We start from the raw sequence: 24189 nt of genomic DNA, 5'->3' as shown, positions 1-24189 counted from the left end.
CAGTGTTGTTACCTTGAGTAATCAGGGAACATTGTGTTCAGTTTCTCCACTGCTCTGTTGAACACGGTGTTGGGTGGAGGTCCCACTGTCTTGTTGAGAGGTTTCCGAGGAGAGGCGTTGGATGCTGTGGTGTTGGATGCTGCCGCTGAAGGCTGCGTGCTGAGGGATGCCTGAGCTAGAGGCTGCACAAGAACAGGATGAGCTTCCATGGTTCAGTAACAGAAAACATTCAATCACAGCCTCATGAAGACATCAGGAGGAGCCAGGAGCAGAGCATGAGGTCCTTTAGGAGACAAAGCCAGGGCACTAATGCTCCACAGAGGGAGATGAAGGATGTTTGTTTTTTTTTTTCACACAAAACACGATTAGACTATAACTATGAACTCGTGTAGAATCCAAACATGTTTTTTTTTTTTATGATTCAAAGGTTCTAAACCTTTGGGTCACAGAGAGAATGAAAGAGAAATGATCATACAAGCAGCCAGTAATGTTTTAACTGTGGTGTTAAGCATCATGTTTGTGGGCTCACCACCACCGCTGCTGCTGCTGCTGCTGCTGCTGGTTCAAGCTGGTCCTTCACTTTTCTGCCACTTCTTACTTGATCCATCTGCATCTGAAACCTTTGCTGTAAACGACACAGACAAGAATCAACAGTTTCCTCTAACATAGTTTCCATTCATCTTCTCACCTGCACCAGCTATTACGACCCATTTTCCTCTTTCTTTGAGGCAATGATGTTTGTATTGTGCCTGATAAATAAATAAATGACATGAGTTACCTCAGCGTTGGAGATTTTCTTTTCTATCTCTTCCAAAGTGGCTCTGGTATCATTTCTTTTCATCTCCAGGTCTTGGTTTGAGACTCTGCAAGTATATATCAAAAAAAGTCTTTAAAAAGTCCAACTTTTTGTCTGACCAAAGAGATCAGGTATATGTGCAGAACATTTGTAATTAGTTAACTTGTTGTTTTAATAATAAAACCAACAAATACATTATTCTAAAAAGAAAACCCATTTAAAAGTACACTTTGAATAAATAATATGTTAATATTTCTTTGCTGAACTTTTCATTGTGTTGACCTTGCATGCTCCCTTAGGTATGTTATGTTTATGTCACGGTGTTAAAGTCTCTTTAATTTATGCAATCTCGACTTTCCTTAAAGCCAAACAAAATGTTTCTGCTTACTTGTGCAGCGCCTCCTCCAGTTTGTTGAGCAGTACCTTGGTGCTGGCTTTCTCCCTGTGAAGAATGTAGAAATCCTCGTCACGGCTGCTCTCCACCACCGTCAGCTGTAGAGCAAAACAGTTCAAGGACATCATCAAACACTTCCTCCATTCACTTAAAGCCCAACACATTGGAAATGAAAAGAAATCTGTTTTAGTTTGAAAGATAGTCATCATGCTGTTACATTGATAATGTTAGGACTTATATTCTTTCATTGAATTAATAGAAATGCTTTGAAGGGCAGAAAGGTGGATACCAGAGCTTTGGAGGACCTTCGATAAGATGACTTCAGCAAGGTTTTACATCTCTCGATCTCATCCTCCAGGCTCATCTTTTCAGCTGCCAACTGATTGCTGTGAGCAGAATGAGGATGACGGAAAGGAAAAGCATGCACATATAAAAATGGCAACTTCAGCTCTGGTGTCTTCTTACCTAAGCTCCAAGAAATCCGTCAGCTTGGCTTCATAGTTGGATTTTGTCTCTCGAATGTTTTGGTTCAGACTGAAAACAGACAATCATCGGTGAGTTTAGTTTCATGAAACCACGTCTGCGATGAGTTTAAATCAACATGTGCTGGTGAGAGACAGGTAAGAACATCTGTCTCCAGATGCCTTTGTTTTTTACATCTTAACCAATGAACTAATGCTGAACCATTAACTTTAATTGCATCGATATTGGGGTGTTCACTACAGTCTCCATCATTTGAGAAATATATATGTTCACCAATCAGAATCACCGAGACCCGCCTTCCTGGGCTGCTGGCCAATCAGAGATGGTTACAGGACACACACTTGTATGTGCTGCAGCGAGTCTCAGTGACCCCTCAGTTGAGTGCACTGACAACAACTACACTGGGGCCCTATAAAATCAATGTTAACAAAATCACAGACGGAATCGACCAATGAAAACTGAATCTACCGTTGAACGCGGAGATGGACAAAATCGGGTTGAAACGCTGTCACCGTGAGGAAAAAGATGTTTTTTTTTTATGGGGAAATGTTTAGGGGTTCGCTTATTAGGTGCACCCCTCCCGTCCACTTCAAACACAGTCTAAACCGCACTAAACATCACCTAAACTACCAAAGAACTACGCAAATTATCACTGACTCCTAAATACCCTAAATACAGAGCCGACCAGTGCCCGCTTAACTTTGACGTGTCTGTAGAGCTCCGTCCTCTTCTCATGTAGCGTTGATGCGCTCCATGAAAACATGATCAGTTTTAATCAGCTTCATCTGCTCAGTGTTTAAACAACATCTCATCAGTGCTACAGAAGATCTGTGGGAAAAGTTGTTTTGCTGTTGTGGACTTGACCATCGATGCCAAGGATTGTATAGTCTGAAACATGGTAGATTAATGATAACTTCTGATACAGTCAAATATTATGGCCCCTAGTGGTATAACAACTGATGCATCCTTGCATCCATTTATTTTTGTTTAATCATTACGGTCTGGAATTATGTCATCAGGATTATTTAAATTAGGTTAATTTAAATTAAGTTGATCAAAATTTAAATCAATAAACCTGATCAGATTCTGTAAACCATTGATCCCAGAGCGGAAATTGGGTGACATTAATGCTGCTCTCATACATCTTTATTTGACATAAATAATTAAAAAGGAGCAGTCAGAACAGTCCATGTCAGTACAACTTATATCTACCTTTTCATTGTATCTTACTCATTATTTTAATTACATTTTTATTTTTGACATTTTTTCTTAGTATTTATTTTGTTTTTTTTACAGCTTAACATATCTATCTTTTAATTGTATCTTACTTTATTTTTGACATATATTTTGTTTAATTATAGGTTTTTAAAATAAAATGGAATTTGGAAAAAAATAAATAAAAGGCATATGCATTTAAATGTATAAAACATTTTTTAAAATCGTAAATCGAATTGCAATAGGAATATCTGTCAGGAAAAAAAAAAAAAAAAAAAAAAAAAAAAAAAAAATCGCAATTAGGTTTTGTCTCAAAATCGTGCAGCCCGGAATGAACCATAACATTATTACCCTCATCCTAAAACTGTGTAATGTGCCCTAAAGAAGAATGAACAGATGATCTCTCAGTGCCAGAGGTTATCAACCTTTAGTAAACAAGGTACTAGGAGTTTACCTTTAGTGTGCAAACTTCACCATAAGAAAAGTAAAAGACATACATGACATCGATATCTCTTCTCTCTACAGGGTTTTGTGTTTAAGTGGATAAAAAAATGAGGCCTTGAGAAATAAAAGAGACATGGTCACACTTGTTCTACAGAACTGTTTAAACCTAAAATGACCTAATGTGACAGTAAGTGCGCTTATAATGAACGATGAGCAGCTCGATCCTACCTCTCCTGTTCTCCCACCAGCTTTTCTGTTTCCTGCTTCAGGGACTTCAGAGCTTCCTGGTTGGCTTTCTTCTCCTTCTGGTCTCTCTTTACCTCTTCCTCCAACTTCTGCTGGAAGAGCAACAGCTCCTTATTGGTCACCTGTAACAAGGAAAACCAGTTTTCAGTCCTTTAACTTACTCACAAACAGAAATCCAAGCTGTGAGAACATTACCTGTATGTTGGTAGTCATTTTCTGAAGGTCCTCTTCCAGCAATTTGATGTCACTAGGTTTGTTTGCTATGTTTATGTTGAGTTTTAAGACCTTTATGTCCTCCTCTAAACTCTTAATGGCCTTTCCATGTCTGTTGATGCCACCCTGAGAAGACAAACGCATCAAATATAAGAAAAAATTACAAATGTCTTTTAGAGAGGAGTAAATTATCACTGGAGAATTATCTTCTAGTCACATGGCACAGAATGTTGCATTGAAATAGTAATTAAGAGTGGCGCGGGCAGGACGAAACATGACGGTTCTGATTGGTTCTTCTCATTCAGACCGAATGGCAGGGATTGGTCAAAATTTTTACAGGATTCCAGCGGCTAAAGTGAGCAGATTATTTTTGTTTCTTTTTCTGAATACATAATGTCATCATGACTATCAGGATGGAATTATCATTTAACCAAGGATAACAAAAAGTATTTTTGAAACATACCTTAAATGTACAGCTCTTTAAAATTTAGGACTATTTATTTTTGTATACAAAAACATGCTTCTAGACACTAGAAACGTGAAAGCCTAGGTACAAGTAGAAGATATATAGTTAAGTTATTTTTTTTCTACTTATGTCCTCAAGGCTTTTGTTGTCAAATTGTTTAGGAAAAGCTATCTAATAATAAGAGCAGAAAACTTCCCTTCAGTGTCCTGTAAACCCAAGTCTGTTTTACAGCAGTAAGTGTGAGACATTCGACTCACCTGAACTTTTTCGTAACGCTCGTAGATCTCTGTATTCACCGCCACAGTCCTCGTAATCTCTTGAGTCTACAAACACACAAACTGGCCTTACCGTCATGTTCCATGCATTTCTACGTATACACGAGTGTGGAGATTCTCACCTGCACTTCAGCGTCTTTTTTCAAAAAGGTTTCATTACCACCAGCCACAGGAGTACCGTTCAAAACGTCCAGCCCTGGTTCGCAGCCATCAACTACTGTCTCATAGTCTCTCTCAGGTAAAAAAGAAATTGGCAAAGGGTCGTGGTCAAACGTTCCAGGGGTAATGGTGTTATTCCCTGCTTCATAGAAGGGAATGGTATAAGGATTTGGGAGCATGCGATAGAGTTCAGTCATTGGAGGGGAATAATGGACCATAGGATAAACCAAAGAAGCATCAACCATATAAAAATCTGGAATATGGGAATGAAACTCAGAATTAGAGACTTCCACCAGGTCATCCAAGTCATCCAAGCTGGCTCCATGTCCGGCCTGCTGCAGGGAAACAGCGTGATGTGCCAGGCCGATGCACAGGCCCATCTTCATGAAGCGAAGGGAGTTAAGGAGGAACGACTCAAAGCTGCCACATTCTTCAATTTTCTGTCTCGCCTCAGCAGGAAAGTTATCCAGCTCTCCCACTAGCAGGGGGTCCTCAGCTTCAAGAGGCCCATGCTTGTCCAGGATCTGGGCAAAGTAGCTGCAAATGCAGCATAATATATCACAACTAATTAAAGGCAAGGCAAGGCAAATTTATTTGTATAGCGCATTTCATACACAAGGCAACTCAATGTGCTTTACATGATAAAACATTCAATTGTTTAAAATCAATAAGAACATTTAAAAAACATCAGTAAAATCAATTAAAATCATCAGTAAGAACACATGGTTCTTAAGTAGCAAGCCTTGGTGTTGACAAAACTGAAATTCTGCCTTTGAGACATTTATTTTTAATTATTTAAATATTGGCTGGAAAACATAAAAGCACATGTATAACTTAAATTTAATTTTTAATTGTTATTTTAATGGATAAAGTCAAAGCAAATGGTCATGGTTCTGATTGTATTCATTACAAGAATTCTAAAACCCTTATACTACGAAGGAATAATTATAAATTGTATGCTTAGTTTTGGAAACTAAATATTTTCACCTGCTGTTTAAATATAACTTATTTCAAAAAAGAAGTGTTAAAGTGTAGTTCTTGTGTCTATTCTACAGTGCAATTCTATGAATGAAGCACAACTGTGACAGCTAATAGTGATTACTTGCAGATATTATATTTGTAACTGTAAGCTGTATGACTGTTTGCACTTACTCGTACAAACTTTCTTTTGTAGGGTCGGGGTTGTTGTCCAAAATCTGAATGAGGTCGCTCCCGTGTCGGCTGCTGTTGTACTGGTCCTCAAAATCAGCCACTTCCTCTCGAAGGTGACTGGGGACACTGAACAGGTTGTCAGGGTCAAGGAATGATCTGCGGACAAGGAAAGACCCACATTATCAGACATTTTGTGACTGCAGCTGAAACGTGTGCGTCTCAGAGACAACTTACAAAGAGTCATCTTCATAAGGTTCCTGATTCCAGTCTTCTCTCGACGTGGCGGCTCTCATCCCAGACAAAACAATAACGCCCTGAAAGTCAACCAGAAAGAGCTACAGAACTGCAACACCCCAAGTCATGTCCCCACGTGAAACACAATTCTTACCTTTGACTCTTTTTGTTTCTTTTTTCGACCTCGACTTTTAGCTTTCATAGAAGAAATCTGAAAGAAAAACACATTTGTTTGCAATGTGTTTTTTCAATGAAAACATCAAAAAAAAAAAAAAAAAAAAAAGAATTTATTTTAGAGTGGCAGCATGCTAATCCAACACATTTTAAAATAATAATCAAATTAAATCCAAAACTTACATTTTCATTTTCATCAGACTTTTTTATGACTGAACAATGTCCACCTGAAAGACAGAGACCGGAAACAAATGACAAACAGGAAAAAAAATCCAAACAAAATGTGGTTAAATCACAAAGTACGCACTTATCATATCAAAATATTCATCCAGTATATTGTGACAGGAGACATAATCATCCCTGTGCTCCTCCAGAGTCCAGATAAACATCCTCGCATCAGGAGGCTGGGCTTGTTTAAAATATTCAGTCACAGTTAAACCAAAGGTGGAAAAGAGCTCTGGCCTAGCACCGAGTTTCTCTATTATTGCATCCTGCAATGGGCTGAAATTAAGCAGAAGAGACAAATCCAGATGCTCCAAGTGCTCAGCGTGGCTGTCAATGAAGGAGCCAGCAGCAGCAAGACCTGCAGAGCAAAGGAAAGGTCAAGGTTGGTAACTATTTATAGCTGTAGGTAGATTCAAGTAGCATTTAAAAAGCATTTTGCTTTCACATGCTTTAAAGAACACACCATCAGTATAAATATAAAGTTAAAATACTTTATATATAATATGAGAACTCAGTAATAAAAGTAAAGGCAGAGTAAAATGAGTTGAAAAGCAAAAGAATATGAAAAAATGGTCAATAAAAACATAACATATGCTGAACATAAATAAGACAAATACTTTAATTAAAGAGTCTCAGTTATGATCATGTTACATAGAAACTAGAAAAACTACTGAACGTACGAGTACATTATGAATGAGTGTGCTGTATACTATGTTTGAATTGCATTTTCTACATGTAGTTTCTTTTAACAGTATAGAAGCATTTGTGTGAAGCTAATCTTAGGCACATTTACATGTAATCATGAACATCGTCACACAATGGAGGCTGTTTACCTGCATCGTTCAGCTGGCATGCCCAGCTGCTGAGTTTAGGGTTGACGTCTGCACAGATACTGAGCTCCTGGATGAAGACACGAGCCCACACTCGGTTCTTCCTCTCCAGCAGAAGCTCGACAGCCTGGCCGAGTGACGGCATCTGCCCCTCGCTCCACTCCAGCATCTGTCCAGCAATCTGGTTCCCTCTCAATGAATCCAGCTCCAACCAGGGCTTCAGGCTCCTGGTTACGACTGAGACCTGGAGGGCCGTCTCCTCCTTTAGAAGATCAATGTTTTGGCTGATTTGGAGAAGAACTCTGTCTCTGTAGAGCAGCCAGGCTGGAAACACAAAGTAAAAAGTCAGTTTCATCAAACATGGAAAGCCAGAATTGGGTAAAGTGGATGTGTAACAAACCTTTCTGTTGACTCTGTGCTGCCTGATCTTCACCCTGCTTTAGAATCTCATCACTCATCACATTCCCCTGAAGTGACTGCTTTTTCAGCTTCCTTTTCTTTTTTCTCTGCTCCTTAGAATTTAACTTCTTTAAACTGAAACAGAAAAGGCAAATTACTGCAGAAAGAGCTACAGAATATAAATAATCTTAAGTAAAGGAACGAGGACAATGCTATTAGTTATTAACAATCAGATGTGCAACATAAACACGCTGCCCTATTTTAGGCTTTTTCCTCATAATGGACAGCACATGAGAGTGAGTTCTGTAGCTTGGTTTGTTTCAGATCAGGTCTGGATTTCAGCATACAGTTCTATGGGTAGCAAGGAGCAACTCTTAAAACTATTAGATAATGGAAGATTTGCTTTAAAATAAACAACATTGTCTCAGGTAAGAAAAATCTTATGCAGGCCTTATATCACACTCATCTTAAGAACTAAACAAACCTTGCTAAACATATCAGGCCAGAAAACAGGAAACAATAACTAACCACCCAAATAAATAATGTTGGACTGCTGGAGGACAATAGATAATCAATCCCCCTTCTCCAAAAAATATGAAAACTGATGCTAAGGTTTGAAGATGGAATCCAAATGAAAAGCTTTTTAAGGTGCTTATGGTAAGCTAATTTCAGGCCAATGTAGAATGATATAACCACAGTGAATTCAATTTATTGTAATGAAATGTTTTTATTTATATAGCACCTTTCAGACAGGTCACAAAGTGCTTTAAATTATCAGCTCATTCACACTCACATTCACACACCAATGGGACAGAGCTGCCATGCAAGGTGCTAGTCAACCAGTGGGAGCAACTTGGGGTTCAGTGTCTTGCCCAAGGACACTTCAACACATAGAATGGTATAGACCAGGATCAAACCCCCAACCTCTCGATCAGAGGATGACCCCTCTACCACCTGAGCCTCTATTGTGCTGTTTTTAGGCATTAATTTAAAAGTTTAATCACTAAGACGAGTGGTAAAATTCTTTGTTCCACATGCACTTCAGTCCACAAAGCTCTTAGCAAGGTGGGCCCGTCACTAGGTTTGAACAGTTGAAAGGCTGCAGAGATTACGCTGTTCTTCAGTTCATGAATAAAATACACATATCACAAAGTTTGGTGTCTGTCGTCTGAACCTAATTAAGGTTTAAAGGGGTTTTCACAACCAGCATGACCACCAGCAGACGTAGACTCACCTTGTACATTTCTGATTGACCTTTGGCTTCTTCTGAGAATGGAATTTTGGGACCACAGATTCCAACTGAAAACAAATGATGAAACATCAGTACTGTATGTTCCTCTGTTATTGGCTGCTTTCCAAGAATGGTACGACGACAAAAAATATGGTAATTGGTTTCGTTCTAACACCTACATGATCTTCTTCTGCATTTTCCATACAAACAAAGAAAAATTACAGTGAAGTTAAATTTTGCTTGCACGGTGCATACCTTACCTGATATTTTGCCAGACCAGTTGGACCAAAGATTTTGATATTACAAATTTGTCCACCACAACTCTGAGTCAAACATGATCTCAGAAGAAAACTCTACAACACAAAAACAGAGTTACATTAAATTCCAGGTAGAAATGAATGTTTTAATAATTAGAGGATAAAAAATTTTACCTTTTCATTTTCCACAGACATTGACGACTTAAGGGTCTTCCAGCAGTTGATGTGATACTCAATCTTGCAGCGCTGACTGCAGCATATTTGAATGAAGCCCTTCACAAAGAGGCACAAATGCTTATAAATAAAAATAGTGTGTATGTGGGGATGTGGATGCTGAAAGTGGGTGCAGCTTACCTTAAAATCTGGGTCTGTGAAATAGATTAGAGTTTTTAAAGGATTGAGGCATGTTTCAAAACGACAAATGGCATCAGGCGGTGGAGGAAATCTGCACGTCTCTATAGCACTATTTAGAACATCCTACAACAAAATCAGAGTGTGAGCACAAAAATGCCTATCAACCAATATCATATTTTCTGTAATGAGATATATATATATATATATATTTGTAAAATATAACCAATCTGAATGTTGCAACAAAATTCTTTTTTGTAATAATGTGCAATTTTCTTTTTTAAATAAATAACCCTGAATTCAATATGGTCGCTGTATGGAGCAACTCATGCAAGTCCATATAGTTGCTACATGCTTCATTTAATGAGAATGTAGATTATTTTATAATTTTATCAAAAATATAATTTAACAGAAAATTTGGTTTAATTAGATATTTTGGTTTTATTTTGTTGCCATCACCAGCAGACGAGCAAAACAAGCCAGTGGAGCGGGTAAGATGGCACTGACCACGCCTTCCCAATTATTGCTTATGGCTGCTTCACAAGGATTCAAGACAAACATTTGCTGACTAAACATCTGATATTAGAGATTATCTTTAAGAGAGCTTGCAATTAAAATTCATTACTGGTACTCTTTATTCTTATTGACCTTCCATCCCCAGTTTGCCATGACATCTTTTTCATTCATGCCATTTATTTTCCACAAAGTGCATCATTTTTAAACAAGTTAAGGCAATATTCTACTCACAGGTATTTTATAAAGGATGGTATCTAGTTAGTTATTACATATCTCACAATATTTTTACATAAACAAATATTATGCAACCCTGCATTTTGTATTAAACCAGTGCAATTTCAACCGATTTATGTTACAATGTTGGTATAAAGTACATCCCCCTCACCTTGAAATAGTCCAGCTGCGTCTCTTTGACGACCTCTTTTGTTAAAGGCCAGGTGAGTTTGCCTGGCAATATTTGATTCTTCACCATCTGCAGGGAATCTAAAAAGTTCTCCAGTGCCACTGCAAACCTGTCAAGAAAAGAAGACAACAAACAAACTGTGGTATACGACTATAGAACGCAGTGTGGACATAAGTTACCTGTGTGAAGCAGAAGCTCACGTACCTGTTTTGTCGGACGTACACGCGGCCAATGGCGTAGTAAGTTAGACAATGAAAAGTCCTTTCCTCATAAGATTTGACCTTTTCTAAGACTTTCTTTGCTTCTGAAAGCTCCTGTGCGTGAAAGGAAACAAATTATGTGTAAATGCCAACTCAGAGTGAACATATACACATCCTATAATCAAAACCATAACTAGTTTTCTTTAGACAACGGGGATCAATAACAGGTAAGTTACAGTTTAAGATTTAGAATTTCTTAATGTTGCACATATAACCAAAAGAAAACTAGCAATGACTGATGAAAACAAGCTGTCAAAGTAGTCCGTTAATGTTTGCTTGGGTAGACAAAACGTTTTACAGTCAACTGCAGTAAAATCAACTGTAAATTTTGGGATGAGATTTCTGTCTTTCAGAAAAAATACAAATCAAATTAATGGAAAGTTTGTCCTCACACCTGCTGAAACGCTAAAAGAGCACATTGTGACAAAAAATAAAAACAGTTACCTCAGGTTGACCAATCTCTGTCAGTGCTGACGCTCGACCAAACAGCAGCAACAAAATGTCCACCGTGGACAGTCCGAGATCCTGAGAGAGCAGAAGATAAAGAAAATACATACATTAATTTGATCTTAATTTGATCTGGGGATTTTGTTTCCACTGTTTGTGGATCGCGATGTTATTGTGGTCCCATCGAACAATGACCTCAGACTCTTCCTTTGATGGTTGGTGGCTCAGTGTGAGCACCTCCAAGTCGGAGGCCATTACTCTGAGTCGGAGAAAAGAAGATTTCCCACTCCAGGTCAATGGAGAGGTTTTGTTAGGCGTCCCTTAAGAGGAGAAGTTTAAAAGTCTCTGGATCTTATTTAGAGTGAGATAGGATGGAGCAGGAGATCGACAAGCAGAATGTGGCATCGTCTGCAGACATTTAACTGGTTTGTTGTAGTGGAGAGAGCAGAAGGCCATAAAGCAAAGTTCTCAATTGACAGGACAATCTACGTCCCAGTTCTTACCTATAGTCACAAGCTTTATGTAATGACTCAAAGAAAATAATCAGCAGACAATAAAACAGAATTTGACTTGTTTGATAGGAGTTTATGGCCTTGACATCCAAGTGTAAAAATTGTTCAATATTTCAGATAAGAATATGTGAAACATGGTGTTTTGCTGTTTAATGGCAGAGGAAACTCCAAACTTGTGAACTACATGGGACCGTTTATCAAAGTGTGTGATTAATGTTGATGCATATTCATGACTAAACTTTATGGTCAGGTATATGAGCATTCGCTGGGTAGTTAAAACCTCAAATGAAAAGATTACCTTTGGTGTCACTGTTTCCAGCAGGGCCAGAGCTTTGCTAAAAGCCTGCTCTGCGTTGCGGCAGCGCAGGTCAACCAGTGCAGTGTATCCGTCCTGCACCATTGATCTTAGCTTCTCGCACTCTTCAATTTTGCTGTCGGCCTTTTTCTGGCTCTGAGGGAGCAGGTCAGATATTTTAGGCATCGCTGTAACTCGGAAAACTGCATTAAATCCTTGTAATCTGACATGGTCTTACCGATTTTTGACCTGGATCCCTTTTATTCTTGGTTTTATCTTTTGCTGGACTGTTGCATTCTGGTTTCATTTTTTCAGACAGCCTCTCACTTCAAAAGAGAACATTCTGTTAGCCTTAAAACAGTAAATCTCAACTATTTCTGAATCATTGGTCAGTCAGTGCAGTCCACTGAATCTCGATGGCACCGACTATAAGATACAGAAGACAGCTTGAGATGTACAGCATTGTCTTATCTTTGCTGTTGAATCTAAACTGGAGTAGCAGCAGACCGATTTGCAAAATTCTTAATCCAAATAGATTACTTGCATTAACCTTTTAGTAGATTTGACATCCTTGGTGTTGACCTCTTGTGGTGCTGTCTTTTGCATTTTTGCTAGAGAGAAGGAAAGACACAGTTTTAAGAAGTTGGATGATCAAATCTAGGAAATGCCAAATTCTGAGTTGCCTTAATGATGCTTTATGTGTTTCTTAGTCAGCTCACTTCTTGATTGGCTACATTCAGTTAGATTCACAAATCACATGATCATGTGTCAGAGCTGAACCGGTCAGGCCAGGTCCGGCCCTACTTTTAAGGCCCGATTACAGCTCTCGCCGGCTTCCCACAACACACAAGGAGTTTTGGTTGTAAATATTGAAAGGTTTATTATTTACCATTGTCTGCCCCACCCTGTTTCAAAGCAAATTCACTCTTAACACACCTCAGAACACAGGATAATGTTATGAGACATAAAATAATCTGCTGTTAGCCGTCCTTGGTTGCAAAGGGGTCAAATCCAGACAAAAACAGCAAGATTATCTTTGTGTACCCCAATTAAACTTGAATTTTTTTTTGACCGCGCTGGTTCCTTTACCGTAGTTACTTTTAAAGCGGCACCGGTCAATGATCTGAGGCCTCATTTATACTGATGAGTGAGACTTTAACTTGTATGCTTTACATTCTGCAAGCAAGTAATTAACCATTTTGAATTGTGATTAATCATGATTAACCAGTGTGATTAATCTGGTTAAAAAGAAATAATAATTTGACGGCACTAACTAATATGCAATTTCGTTCTGAAACACATATCTGATCTAATATCTGAATGACAAAGCACAAATCAACAACTTTGAGAACAGTGTATTAATATATTTCCTTTGAAAAACCTCTGAAGAAGACAAGCCCATTAACAGCTAGTCTAAATTATTTCACACGCAAACACACTGATCTCACTGTCATTTTATTGCAGCATGAACATACAGCTTTTTAATAGGGGTGTCCCGATCCGATATCAGCCTGAAAACGAATATCGGTTATCGGTTTTTTATGCAATTCATTTTTAATTTTGTTTTATTCAGTTGTAGAATACTGTAGATATTATGTTGAAGGTTAAGATTTATGTAACCAATTGGTGAGTTTTTCCTCATACCGACTGTTGCTGACTATTGATCTCTGTTTGAGTGATGTCACTTGATCAAGCCTTTATTAACATTCCACGTTATAAAATAATTATATATATACACATATAAAAAAAAAGTAATAAAAGTATAAATGATTCATGCTGATATCGTATCAATATCGGTATAGGCCGATGCGCAAGGCTGTAATATCGATATCATAACAGTTACATCAGGACATCCCTACTTTTTAAACTTAATTTCTCAATGAACTTCTGTTGATTTTTTTCCTGGTAACAATTTTCTTCTGGCTTTTTACAATATTTGCAATGTTTTCAACTTAAACAAGTCTTATAGTTTTATTAATGCATGTGACATGAAAAAAACTGTTTAATGGTGTTCTCGCTATAGCCAACATTATAAACTGTCTTGATTTAATAAACCAGGTATAATGCAAAAGAAAAGAGATTACAGAAATATGAATTCCCCAAAACTCCAAGCGATATGTCAGATGAGGCAAAACAAGTGTGCAGTATAGTGTATGTAAAGATGTACCGTCGAGCATGTGCTATGCCTTTCCCATGACTGTAATGCTTCGAGCCATTTTCAACTGGAGCTCATGAATGAGGTTTTCAGCTTATCTTTTCATCCATCGTCATTCCAAGAAATGTTTGCTCATAGGCTATTTCTATATTGCCATTATCATAATATAACAAATATAGTGACAACAAATAGCTTAATCTAAAACGTTTCATATAAGCATGTTTGCACATTTATATCAATGCCTACTTAAATGTAAAAAATGTGGGTAGTTAATTAGGACGGACAAGCCAGACCGGATGGATAACAATTAGAAAATAGAGCTATTGTTCCGTGGGAACCGAGCGAAGATCAGTGCAAGTTAACACATACCAGTAACATGAGTGGCGGCTCAAAAATGTCTTTTTTTTGACTCTGATATAGAAAAGCAAATATCGATGAGTGTGAGCATATTTGGAAAAAGTGACTTACCAGTCTGCTTAGCTGTTTTACCATTAGAGACCTGTTAACACAAAAAACAAACATCAACTATGAACTTCAAAATGCAGCAGAAAACAAACAGGCAGCTGAACTCATTAATGCCAGGCATTAATTACTTTTATTAAATGTATTTATTTATTTCAAACAAAATTAAAAAGAAAGATACCTAAAAATATGGGGGAGTACAAAGTCCCACCCTCTTAACCTATAATCCATTACAATATTACTGTTTTTTCCTATTACAATTATTAGTAACACCACCTATCTTCCTCCTTGAACCTATTGAATATATGTGTTTATATGTGTATGTGCTTTTCTTTAAATTGGTTATCTAAATCATTCCATAATTTCAATCCACAAATTGAAATACACATACTCTTCGATGTTAACCGGACATAACATGTTTTGAAGTTCAGTTCACCTCTCTAACTATAAACTGTGACCAAACGGTTTTTGCACGTTGTATTGTAAAGTTGTATTCTTTGCAATGAAGATTATGCAGTTTTGTAGTTGATTAAATCGGCTAGCGTCATGGTGTGTGATTTCAGAAACAGAGGTTTTGTTGAATTATATGAACTTACCTTGTGAATATTGCCATTTTTAGAAATTTTGTCTTTGTTCAGTTGCTTGGACGCCGCACAACTGGAAACAAAAAGGATAGCGAGACATTTCAGTTTGAAATTTGAGTTCACAATCCTGTCATTTCTAGTTTTTTTTTTACACTCACCTTTTAGCTGGAATGTTCTTTGGAGACCCAAATGAACCACCTAAAAACATAAGGCAGAATGGAAAAAAGTTTGAGGTTTTCCCTCTTGAAAAGCTTTAACATGTTTACCTTTAAAATGAAACCTGTATTATTTATTGGCTTGTGGCACAAGTAAAATTACCAAATTTAGTTAGCACAGTTTTGTAATTCAGTGAATACAAAAGTAAAAAAAACTAAAAATGTTCTTTCAGCTCATTAGAGAAATTGATTGTTTACGAAATCATCTCCAAAGACAGTGCAGCAGCATGTAGCATTGCCTTAAGATTCAAATCCCTCGAGGTCTATATTTTTCCGAGCAATGACTGCATTTCCTCTACATTTTTTTCAGGTTCACTGGAACAGTTTTTTTTATCAAAAAATACATTTTTAAAATCGGCAGGATGAGAGAAAACTCACAAAGTACGACCTGGGTCCATGTTCCTCTAAGGCAGAGTCACTAAACCCAGTTTTATTGTTTCCTAGTGATGTCCAAAGACAAAAATACATACCACACAAATTAAATTGTGTCTCAAATTTTGAGTGTTGTTCCTCCAGGTCCTTGATGCCATCATTGCTCTCTTTACACAAAAACCTGGCTGTAGCATTGGCGTGGATGGCTTTACACAGCTGTCCCAAAAGGAACAAGGCCTCGCAGTAGCGGTAATGACCCTGCAAAAAAACAGAAGGGACATTTGTAAAGATTTCACATGTTCTCTTGTGGACATATTTTAAAAACCATTTATTTGCATCATTCTGGAAAGGCATAATGACTGATGTATGTAATACTGATTACTTCTTATTGCTGAAGAAGACAGGGAGCCAAAAATGTGGAGAAAAATTACCTTTGGCCAGAGAGGTTTTATAAGTATAGCACGTTTTCCATCAAAGACCGCTTTTCTGTAGAAAAATGATAAAAACAATAACGCTGGACTTTTATACACTTTTTTAATTCCTTTCTCCCCTCCTTAAGTAGATCCTTCACTTTTGTCCATACAATGTTATAAACATTGAACTCTTAATAACTGATCAATGTTTCATACTTACAGATATTTCTTGCATCGGATGTAGCACAGCGCTCGGTTACCATAAATAATGTGGTTGTCAGGGCTAAAAAGATAAATAAAAATATAAATAAAGTTTAACTTGGATTATCACGAACAAAAAGAAACTATAACCATTAACTGACCCATTTTTTCAGCCTGCATAGAAAATACAAAAGTAAATAGACTTAATTTTCAATATTCAGAACTTGAATTACCATCAAAGTAGTCTAAAGGGCCTTATCAAACTATAGGACATATACACAAGTATAGCCTTAGTACTTTATGGTGTATAATAGTAACCCCAAACCTCTGGATCAGAGGTGCAAAACTAATCTAATCCCAAACGATGAGACTAAAGGTGAGGTTTCACCTATACTCACTAATAACTGATGGCTTTGGTGTAAAACTTCACAGCATCTTCATACTGCATTTTCTGAAAGTTCTCATTTCCTTTCTTCTTCATTTCTTCACTTTTCTGGGTGAGAGGAAAAAAAAAAAAACGGACTTGTGATGTGATTTGCCCATTTGAGTGAGTCCAGGACTACGACTATGTAAAAGCAAGCGAATTCTAATAACAATAATAATAATGTTGTGATGATGGAAAAAGAAAAGGGGAGAAGACAACAAGGTTTAAAGAAACAACAAATATAGGAGTGAGAGGAAGAGGAAAAGAAGACCTCTATCTGAGATTCTGATGGTTGATGTTTCAGCTCCTTCATCGTCTCTTCAACATTGTTTGTCATCTCCCTGTATAAATTCGAAACTACACAAAAAAAAAAACAACCAAGATTTGTTGACAATTTCCCATCAGATACCAAACAAGAATTTTCTAGTGTCACAAAATTTTTTAATTCTGCCACTTACACTCCTTTATTATCTGCTGAATTAATAACATGGACCAACGGTCATTGCCAAGATGAGCCAGGCGTAGACTTAGTCCAGCAAAGTCACCTATTCCTTCCAAAAAACTCAGCACTCCATCCATAACTGATGTCATAGGTTGCTAAAAGAAATTACAAAGAATAGTTATATCAACTGATGACAGCACAGACAATCTCACACCTCTCAGCCTAAAGGTGTATATGTTTAAACCTCGAGAAACTATACTCAGCAAACTTACCCTGTTTAACAGATGGGTCTTCCTGATAAATTTACGCAATGATTCATCATCCAACTGAAAGACAAAAGAAAAAATTTAGACAGGTCTAACCAAGGTTTAAACTAAGGATTGTTTTTAGGCAGGAACAGCCACATTATTCACATATAATGGACTGCTGCTCTAATAAAAATTAAATAAAAAAATATCTAACACTGGTCATTTAAATTTTAAACAACGTTTTTGTGCTTGCAAACTCATGTGGGAGAGCAATGTGCAAAATGGCATTTTCAAGGTGTTTGTAGATGAGGCAAATAAATATTTTTCTGAATCGCAGCAAACAAATGTAAATATAAGCATCAGTGAGAAATTCAATGCAGTTGGAAAAACAAGATGAATAGCAAATTAAGTTAACGTAAAATGGACAGTGAGAAGAAAAAAAAAAGTATTGTTTCATTTGTTCTAAAAGTTTTGTCTCAAAAGAACAGAACCGTTCTCCCTATCACCGTTATGCCAACGCCTCTTCATTTAGGCCTGCAGCCATGTGTGCGAAAAGCTCTCACAGTTAGAACCTGCCTATTAAAATCCAGAAATAAATGTGACACACACCATGGGAAAAGCAGAAACAAGTTGGCCAGGGGGCCGTTTTGAGTTATTTACAGATTCTGAAAGTGTAATTTTTAAGCTTACCAATGATGTCACACACATAGAAGTCAAAGAATATTTGAAGAAATTATGGCAAGTTTAGAAAAGGATTAGAAAAAAAAAAAAATTCTCCAGAAGATGTTTTGCATTTCTGGCAGAATCCAGGGCAGATTGTAGCCACAATGCCTGCATGAACAGGTGTTTAAACATCTGCATTTTTACCCAACAGGGTCTGCAATGTGTGTGTCTGTGTGCGGCTCAAATGCATCAGCCTGCAGTATTTAAGCTTCTCTTTTCAGCTGATGTTCAAAAATTCAAAATTACATTTCTTGAATTACTTCATTAAGTTTACTACATGTAGAACACGCTCTTACTTTTGAGAAACAGCTACACCTATTAACTGTCAGCTTTACGCTGCAGCAGCCTGTGGAAAGCTTACTGTACAGCCTGGCTGCAGAGGTAAATGAGGGACGACAATTAAAAAAGACAACACAAACGAATGATTATTGCTTCATTCAACGGGCTGCTTATTTGACTTAATCAGAATAGATGCTTCAGTGGCCATGTGTGTTACTGCAACGTACAGTTTATTGGATGGCAACAATAACAGGACTGTGTGGATAATCAAACAAAGCCCAGACGTTCTTCAGCTGTGGATTTTACACACCCCCAAACAGGGAAGCTACTCTGCTAAAAAACAAGCAGTTTTCAAACACAAAATTAACCGTTTTAGTAATTTCTTTATAACTTCAGTTAGCATATTGTGCAAAAAAAATAAATCCACATTTTTCAGAAAACAAATGTTTTTGTGCTTTTTCTCAGTTTCACTCGAACCAACTTGTTCCTGGTTTTCTCATACTATATAAAATGCACTAAATGTTTAGTTATTCACATTGCAAGTGCGAAATTGATGATTGATGTGCAATATTTTGCTCATTCTGGTAGAGTCGCCCAGATTATATATTCATTAGAAACAAACGAGCTACAGGTTTGACAGATGCAATGTTTATATGCCAACAGTAACATTTTACTATTCCAGCCCAACTCAGTCTCTGTAAATTATCTTTTATATTAAAAGATTATATTTTTACACTGTTTATTCAAGTTAATGTTTCAAAATCATTAATAAGTTCCATAACTACATAGCAAGAAAAGCTATGAACTGGATCAGACAAATGTCACAATCAGCATAGATTTAAAAATCAGATAGGATCGGCCCTAGCATGTTGCTAACTGAACTATTACTTGGTCACTTACGTAAGATGTCTCCACAGCTTGAATGACTGTCTCCACAATATCAATCCTCTCCAGATTCCTCAGAGTGAGCTCATCAGAATCCCTGAAAAGACAAACGTATGGTGTCAGAGAAAGATTTTTTCTTCTTCTAAATTTTAATATTCTAATATTTACAAATTCTACACCTCGCAATACACTGAGGGGAAAAGATAAATTAATAAAAAATGGAAAAATGCATAATAAAAAAAGATGGAAATGTATATATACACACACGAGTGGTGGGACTTGATTAAAAAAATTAATCTAATTAATTAAAGTTATTTCCACTTCTCTGGAACATACTGTACCAAGTGCTGTTTTTACTTTAATACACAAAAACTATTTGAGAAAGTTTACAAAAAATCCAGAAAACCATAATATAGCTTACTTAAATTTAAGTTTGAGCTTTGTGAACAACCCAATCATGATATTCTTTATTCATATTGCACATTATGTTAGCACTCTGCAATGAAAATAATAAACACTATTTTGTTGTTTTAGCTTATTAATTGTGTTTTCATTGATTAAGTCTTGCATCAAAATCCATTTAAATTGAAAAATGTTGCTTCTCGTGTTAAATATTGTTAGGTGATCAATCAAGAATTACTTAATCATCCCCAACTGCACCTACTTTGAGTTGATGAGGCGGAGATCAACGGCCCAGGCAACAACATCATTGGACTGATCTCGCTGTAGGAAGATGGGCAACCAAAAGCGACAAATTTTCATCCGCTGTATCGCCTCGTATTTGATCGATAAAGGAATTTCTTTCCACTTGTTTAATCGACTCTCTGAAAAGACAGACATTGTCAGAGAATCTCCAACATGCAACTTCACTGATATACGAGTATAAAAGCCAAGTACCACCTGACCTCATTTTACCCTGGAACTGAGAACTTTCCTCAGAACTACCTGTGTATCGACCAGTGGAACCACAGCAGTAAATCTCGCCTTGGGTAGTTTTATCAGGGCAAGAAAGAGCTAGTACTTGAGACGTAGTATTTTTTGTAACAGCTGGGGCTTAGAGAGCGGACATCTGATTGGATGCATCTATCAGCAGCCAGTCAGATTCATCTCTGACTGCTAAACGCATATTCATTCATTTTCATAGCTGCTTGCAGTTCTAATTTGAAATTGGAGGACTCAAATACTAAGATTTACTGTCAGTGGACAATATGATCCAGAGGCTTCACCATTTTGGACGTGACCTAGCAAGTTCTGCAATCCATGACTTTACAGTTTCTTCTCAGCCGTCAGTGAGCTTTGATTGACAGCTCCATGCAGACTGCGGTGATGTTTGTTGCTCTGTGCTTCTACAAAGAGCTGATTCTGGTCTAATCAGGTGAAAGTGTACATAGTGCTTATGCCTTGTATCATTTAATTATATTGTATTTTTTCTTCCTTTATTTAATTATAGTTCGATGCTGTTATATTTCCCATTTCCCTGTTTTTTTTTTTTTTTTTTTTTAAAGATGTCGTAACTATAACAAAAAATTAGCATCTTGTCCAAAGTTAACCACAACACGTAATGCTTAATAGTTAGTCACGTGCAGCTTTGTAATTTTATTATAATGAGAAGAGCACGTTTGTGGTGTAATAAAATGATGTTTCCTACCTTCGGTGAAAAAGAAACACGAATCATTATTCTAAATGACAGAGAAAATACAGACATTAGTGGTCCACATGGAAAACATTTAAAGAACTGGTGAAGTTTGTCATTAACTGAGCTATTAACTCACAAGTTTAGACCAGAACATGCAATCTTCCTTTTCATCATAGTCTGGCTGATAGTCTGCCATTTTGTCCCACTCTCTAAAAAGAAGCAGAAATCAGTTAAGTTGCATTAACATACTAACAAAATTATGATGCAAAACTGTATACTAAAACCATTATATTTGCCAAGCAAACAAATGTTTAATACTAAAAGATGTTAATTTTGGTTCTTTTAATGCAAGAGCTGTCTTTTACCAGTAATTTTTAACAACATGCTTCATATGGTTTTAAGATAACTAAGGCAAGCCCAGGCAAACCATGACTCACGACTCACATCAAGCTTGCGATACAATTTCCATAATTTATTCCTAATGGATTAATGGACTTCCTACAAGCACCACTCACACTCTACAGACTACAAATCCTACACTGCAGCTTTGCAATAAACATTAAAAACCCCAATTGAATCCAATCTTATGACAAGACATAAAAGCAGCTGAACGATGCCTCTATAGGACGATTGGTTATCATGCTCATTTTTTAAACTAAAAAACAAAAATGATGTGAAGCGTGTGTTTACCCAATCTCCACTTGGTTTCTCCCACCAGAAAATATTAAAAAGGTGTCCAAAGCCTTGGGGAATTATTTTACAAGGACACCCCAAGAAAAAGGAAGTCAACAATCACAAGTAAGTATGTTCAAGACTCAAACATCTACTTTACCCAAACAAACAAATAAGTTATAATGTATCTCTAATTTTACTGAAGCAAATGAGCAATTGGTCAATTATGTGAATGAATCTTTTTAGTTTTATTTCTCAAATGAAAAAAGAAGAAATCTTGTGTCCCGAGCCATCTGTTCAGCCCACTGCTACACCAGATATTCTCTACATCGTCAATTCTTTAAATAAACAAACTCATAATAATGACCATAACAAAGTGTGTTTTGAGCTTTATTATACCAACCCATACTGTGTACAATTACAATTTAGCATTTTTAATCAGAAAGGTCATTAGTAAGGGCACCTCGATGTTACACTCCAAGACAGCCACAAGTGCATCCGCAAATATCAATGCAGTTAAAGAGTTATACATTTACACAATCAAACCATTTGAACTATGAAAATATCAATGCAATAGTCAGTTTGACTTGGTTTTAGGTTTGTGCACTTGTGTGTTTTATTTGCACAAAGTTGCGTGACAACTAAACAACTAAACTTTCTGTTTTGGTCTCAATCACAGAACACAGTGATTTTTCAGTGAATTTTACCTTTTTGTCTCAAAAACACATTGAAGAACAACGTTAGTTATCAGCAAGTATCTTCCGTCCCAGAAGCTGCTCCATCCTGCCATCAGGGAGACAGTACAGTAGTATTAAAGCAAGGTCGAGCAGGATGTTTAAGAGCTTTTTCACACAGTGTCAGGCTTGTAAACAGACTGTCCTTGTCCAACACAACAGTAACAGACTATTAAACTCCTAAATATATACACCTCTCTGCACAATTTTTTTTTTTCATGGATTACACATAATGGACACTTGTTTTAAACTTGTATAACAAGTTAAGCATTTATATGCAATACATCTTAAGTGTACAGTTTTCCAGAAGAAAGGGTTTGGGTATGTCTGTGTTGTGCCTGAGTTTGAAAGACATAGGCACACTACTTAGTTTGCATAGTAAAAGGAAGTCTCTATTGATACGAAAACGTATCAATAGCCCCAAGGACAATGGGAATGTTTTCCAGACCTTTTCTACATTAGCGTAATGTGCCTGTTGTCACCATTTAAGGATGGCCGAGCGGTTTAAGGCGTTAAGAATTCTTCCTTACACTGCCGTGGGTTCAAATCCCGCTTTTGTCGTATATATTTTTCCATTTTAATATATTTAACACAGCAAATTCCACCTTTAAAAAAAAAATATATATATATATATATATATATATATATATAAAAAAATGAACATTTTGGTTATGGTTAGGGCAAAAATAAAAAGGTTAGCGGGGTAGCTAAAAAAAATAAATATGAGCTGATGGGTAAATCTGATGGAACTTTAAGTCACGTGGTGCACCTTTCACGTCACCTTAACTGGCCAATGAAGGCATACATTTCCGTAGCCACGGCCATACTAAAATGTATCGTAAATTTTTTTTTTTAACTTTCCTTTATTTAAACGCAGGCAATGTGTTATGAATAAGAAGCCATTTTGTTTCATGTATGCAAATACATAAACTTAAATTCAAAGAATCCCAATCTCATTGCACGGACAAATGTCCTTGATTAATAATGTTTATAAAGTGAGTATCTTTGGGTTTCGGTGAAATAGGTAGAGGGAGGCATAAAGTTATTACTTATATTGTTTATTTAAAATGTTTAAATAGGGAAGGGCTGGGTTTTATTTGATCAAGGAGGGGTTCTTCCACGCGTAGAGCTAAGTAGTTTTTAGCATTTTAGCTTCCAAGCTAACGCGCCTACCCAGTTACAAAGTCAAAAACGTCAAATGTAAGCCAGCGAGTTGCTAATAAACCGAATAATCTTTAATTAAGTTAGCTTCTGATAGTGTTTTAGTATAAATAATTGTGCTATGTTTCCACAGATACTGCAAACTTCATGTTAGCCGTCAGACTCCACCACCCACGAGCTGAATGTTTGACATAAACTTCATTACATTTAATTTCAATTACACTGTATTTATATAGCGATAACTACAACAATAGTCATCTCGTAGCACACATCACAAGATATACAAATTGTTGAGGAAAAGAAGGGAAGAAAAACACAAGAATTTCACATAAACACACATGAGCTACGGTGGGGACAAAACGGTCTCTCTTAACGGGAAGAATTCTCCATCAGAACCAGGCTCAGAAGGTGGCAGCTATCAAAATACAAGGCTTAAAAAGACGAGTTAGCAACAAAGGCATGATTCTAAAGAGACCAACCGTGTGATAAAATCACAAAATGCGTCCGCCTCAGAGTAGCCACCCGATCGTCCTGTTTTCCTCCGTGTGCGGAAGACGTTGGTGATTTGCGTCGGTGTACGTCTCCAACGTGGCCGACGTAGAGGGC

The 24189-nt window shown here is 36.9% G+C and overlaps 1 protein-coding gene across 1 annotated transcript in view; it reads right to left on the bottom strand.

Moving 5' to 3' along the window:
- ttc3 (tetratricopeptide repeat domain 3) overlaps positions 1 to 24189 on the bottom strand; it is a 26582-nt gene extending 2393 nt beyond the window's left edge. The window contains exons 1-43 of the mRNA XM_028466223.1: positions 24063 to 24189; positions 22396 to 22471; positions 21153 to 21225; positions 21029 to 21059; positions 20045 to 20204; positions 19396 to 19477; positions 17518 to 17571; positions 17262 to 17400; positions 17075 to 17160; positions 16778 to 16872; positions 16399 to 16461; positions 16197 to 16251; positions 15864 to 16023; positions 15337 to 15376; positions 15191 to 15251; positions 14601 to 14631; positions 12528 to 12588; positions 12216 to 12303; positions 11981 to 12133; positions 11168 to 11248; positions 10668 to 10777; positions 10446 to 10572; positions 9548 to 9670; positions 9368 to 9466; positions 9197 to 9289; positions 8940 to 9004; positions 7707 to 7840; positions 7310 to 7630; positions 6559 to 6834; positions 6435 to 6478; positions 6232 to 6288; positions 6078 to 6157; positions 5844 to 5999; positions 4655 to 5228; positions 4515 to 4580; positions 3774 to 3917; positions 3561 to 3700; positions 1656 to 1724; positions 1480 to 1576; positions 1185 to 1288; positions 779 to 863; positions 530 to 625; positions 13 to 182 (exon numbers count right to left, since the gene is read on the bottom strand). Coding sequence (XP_028322024.1) covers positions 13 to 182; positions 530 to 625; positions 779 to 863; positions 1185 to 1288; positions 1480 to 1576; positions 1656 to 1724; positions 3561 to 3700; positions 3774 to 3917; positions 4515 to 4580; positions 4655 to 5228; positions 5844 to 5999; positions 6078 to 6157; positions 6232 to 6288; positions 6435 to 6478; positions 6559 to 6834; positions 7310 to 7630; positions 7707 to 7840; positions 8940 to 9004; positions 9197 to 9289; positions 9368 to 9466; positions 9548 to 9670; positions 10446 to 10572; positions 10668 to 10777; positions 11168 to 11248; positions 11981 to 12133; positions 12216 to 12303; positions 12528 to 12588; positions 14601 to 14631; positions 15191 to 15251; positions 15337 to 15376; positions 15864 to 16023; positions 16197 to 16251; positions 16399 to 16461; positions 16778 to 16872; positions 17075 to 17160; positions 17262 to 17400; positions 17518 to 17571; positions 19396 to 19477; positions 20045 to 20204; positions 21029 to 21059; positions 21153 to 21212 — 4730 coding nt within the window. The 5' untranslated portion in view covers positions 21213 to 21225; positions 22396 to 22471; positions 24063 to 24189. The remainder of the gene's footprint in view (positions 1 to 12; positions 183 to 529; positions 626 to 778; positions 864 to 1184; positions 1289 to 1479; positions 1577 to 1655; positions 1725 to 3560; positions 3701 to 3773; positions 3918 to 4514; positions 4581 to 4654; positions 5229 to 5843; positions 6000 to 6077; positions 6158 to 6231; positions 6289 to 6434; positions 6479 to 6558; positions 6835 to 7309; positions 7631 to 7706; positions 7841 to 8939; positions 9005 to 9196; positions 9290 to 9367; positions 9467 to 9547; positions 9671 to 10445; positions 10573 to 10667; positions 10778 to 11167; positions 11249 to 11980; positions 12134 to 12215; positions 12304 to 12527; positions 12589 to 14600; positions 14632 to 15190; positions 15252 to 15336; positions 15377 to 15863; positions 16024 to 16196; positions 16252 to 16398; positions 16462 to 16777; positions 16873 to 17074; positions 17161 to 17261; positions 17401 to 17517; positions 17572 to 19395; positions 19478 to 20044; positions 20205 to 21028; positions 21060 to 21152; positions 21226 to 22395; positions 22472 to 24062) is intronic.

Source organism: Gouania willdenowi, chromosome 14 (genome assembly GCF_900634775.1).
Source record: "Gouania willdenowi chromosome 14, fGouWil2.1, whole genome shotgun sequence".
NCBI classification, from domain to species: Eukaryota; Metazoa; Chordata; class Actinopteri; order Blenniiformes; family Gobiesocidae; genus Gouania; species Gouania willdenowi.
Note: the sequence above shows the minus strand (reverse complement) of the source record. Positions and strands in the feature narration are given on the sequence as shown.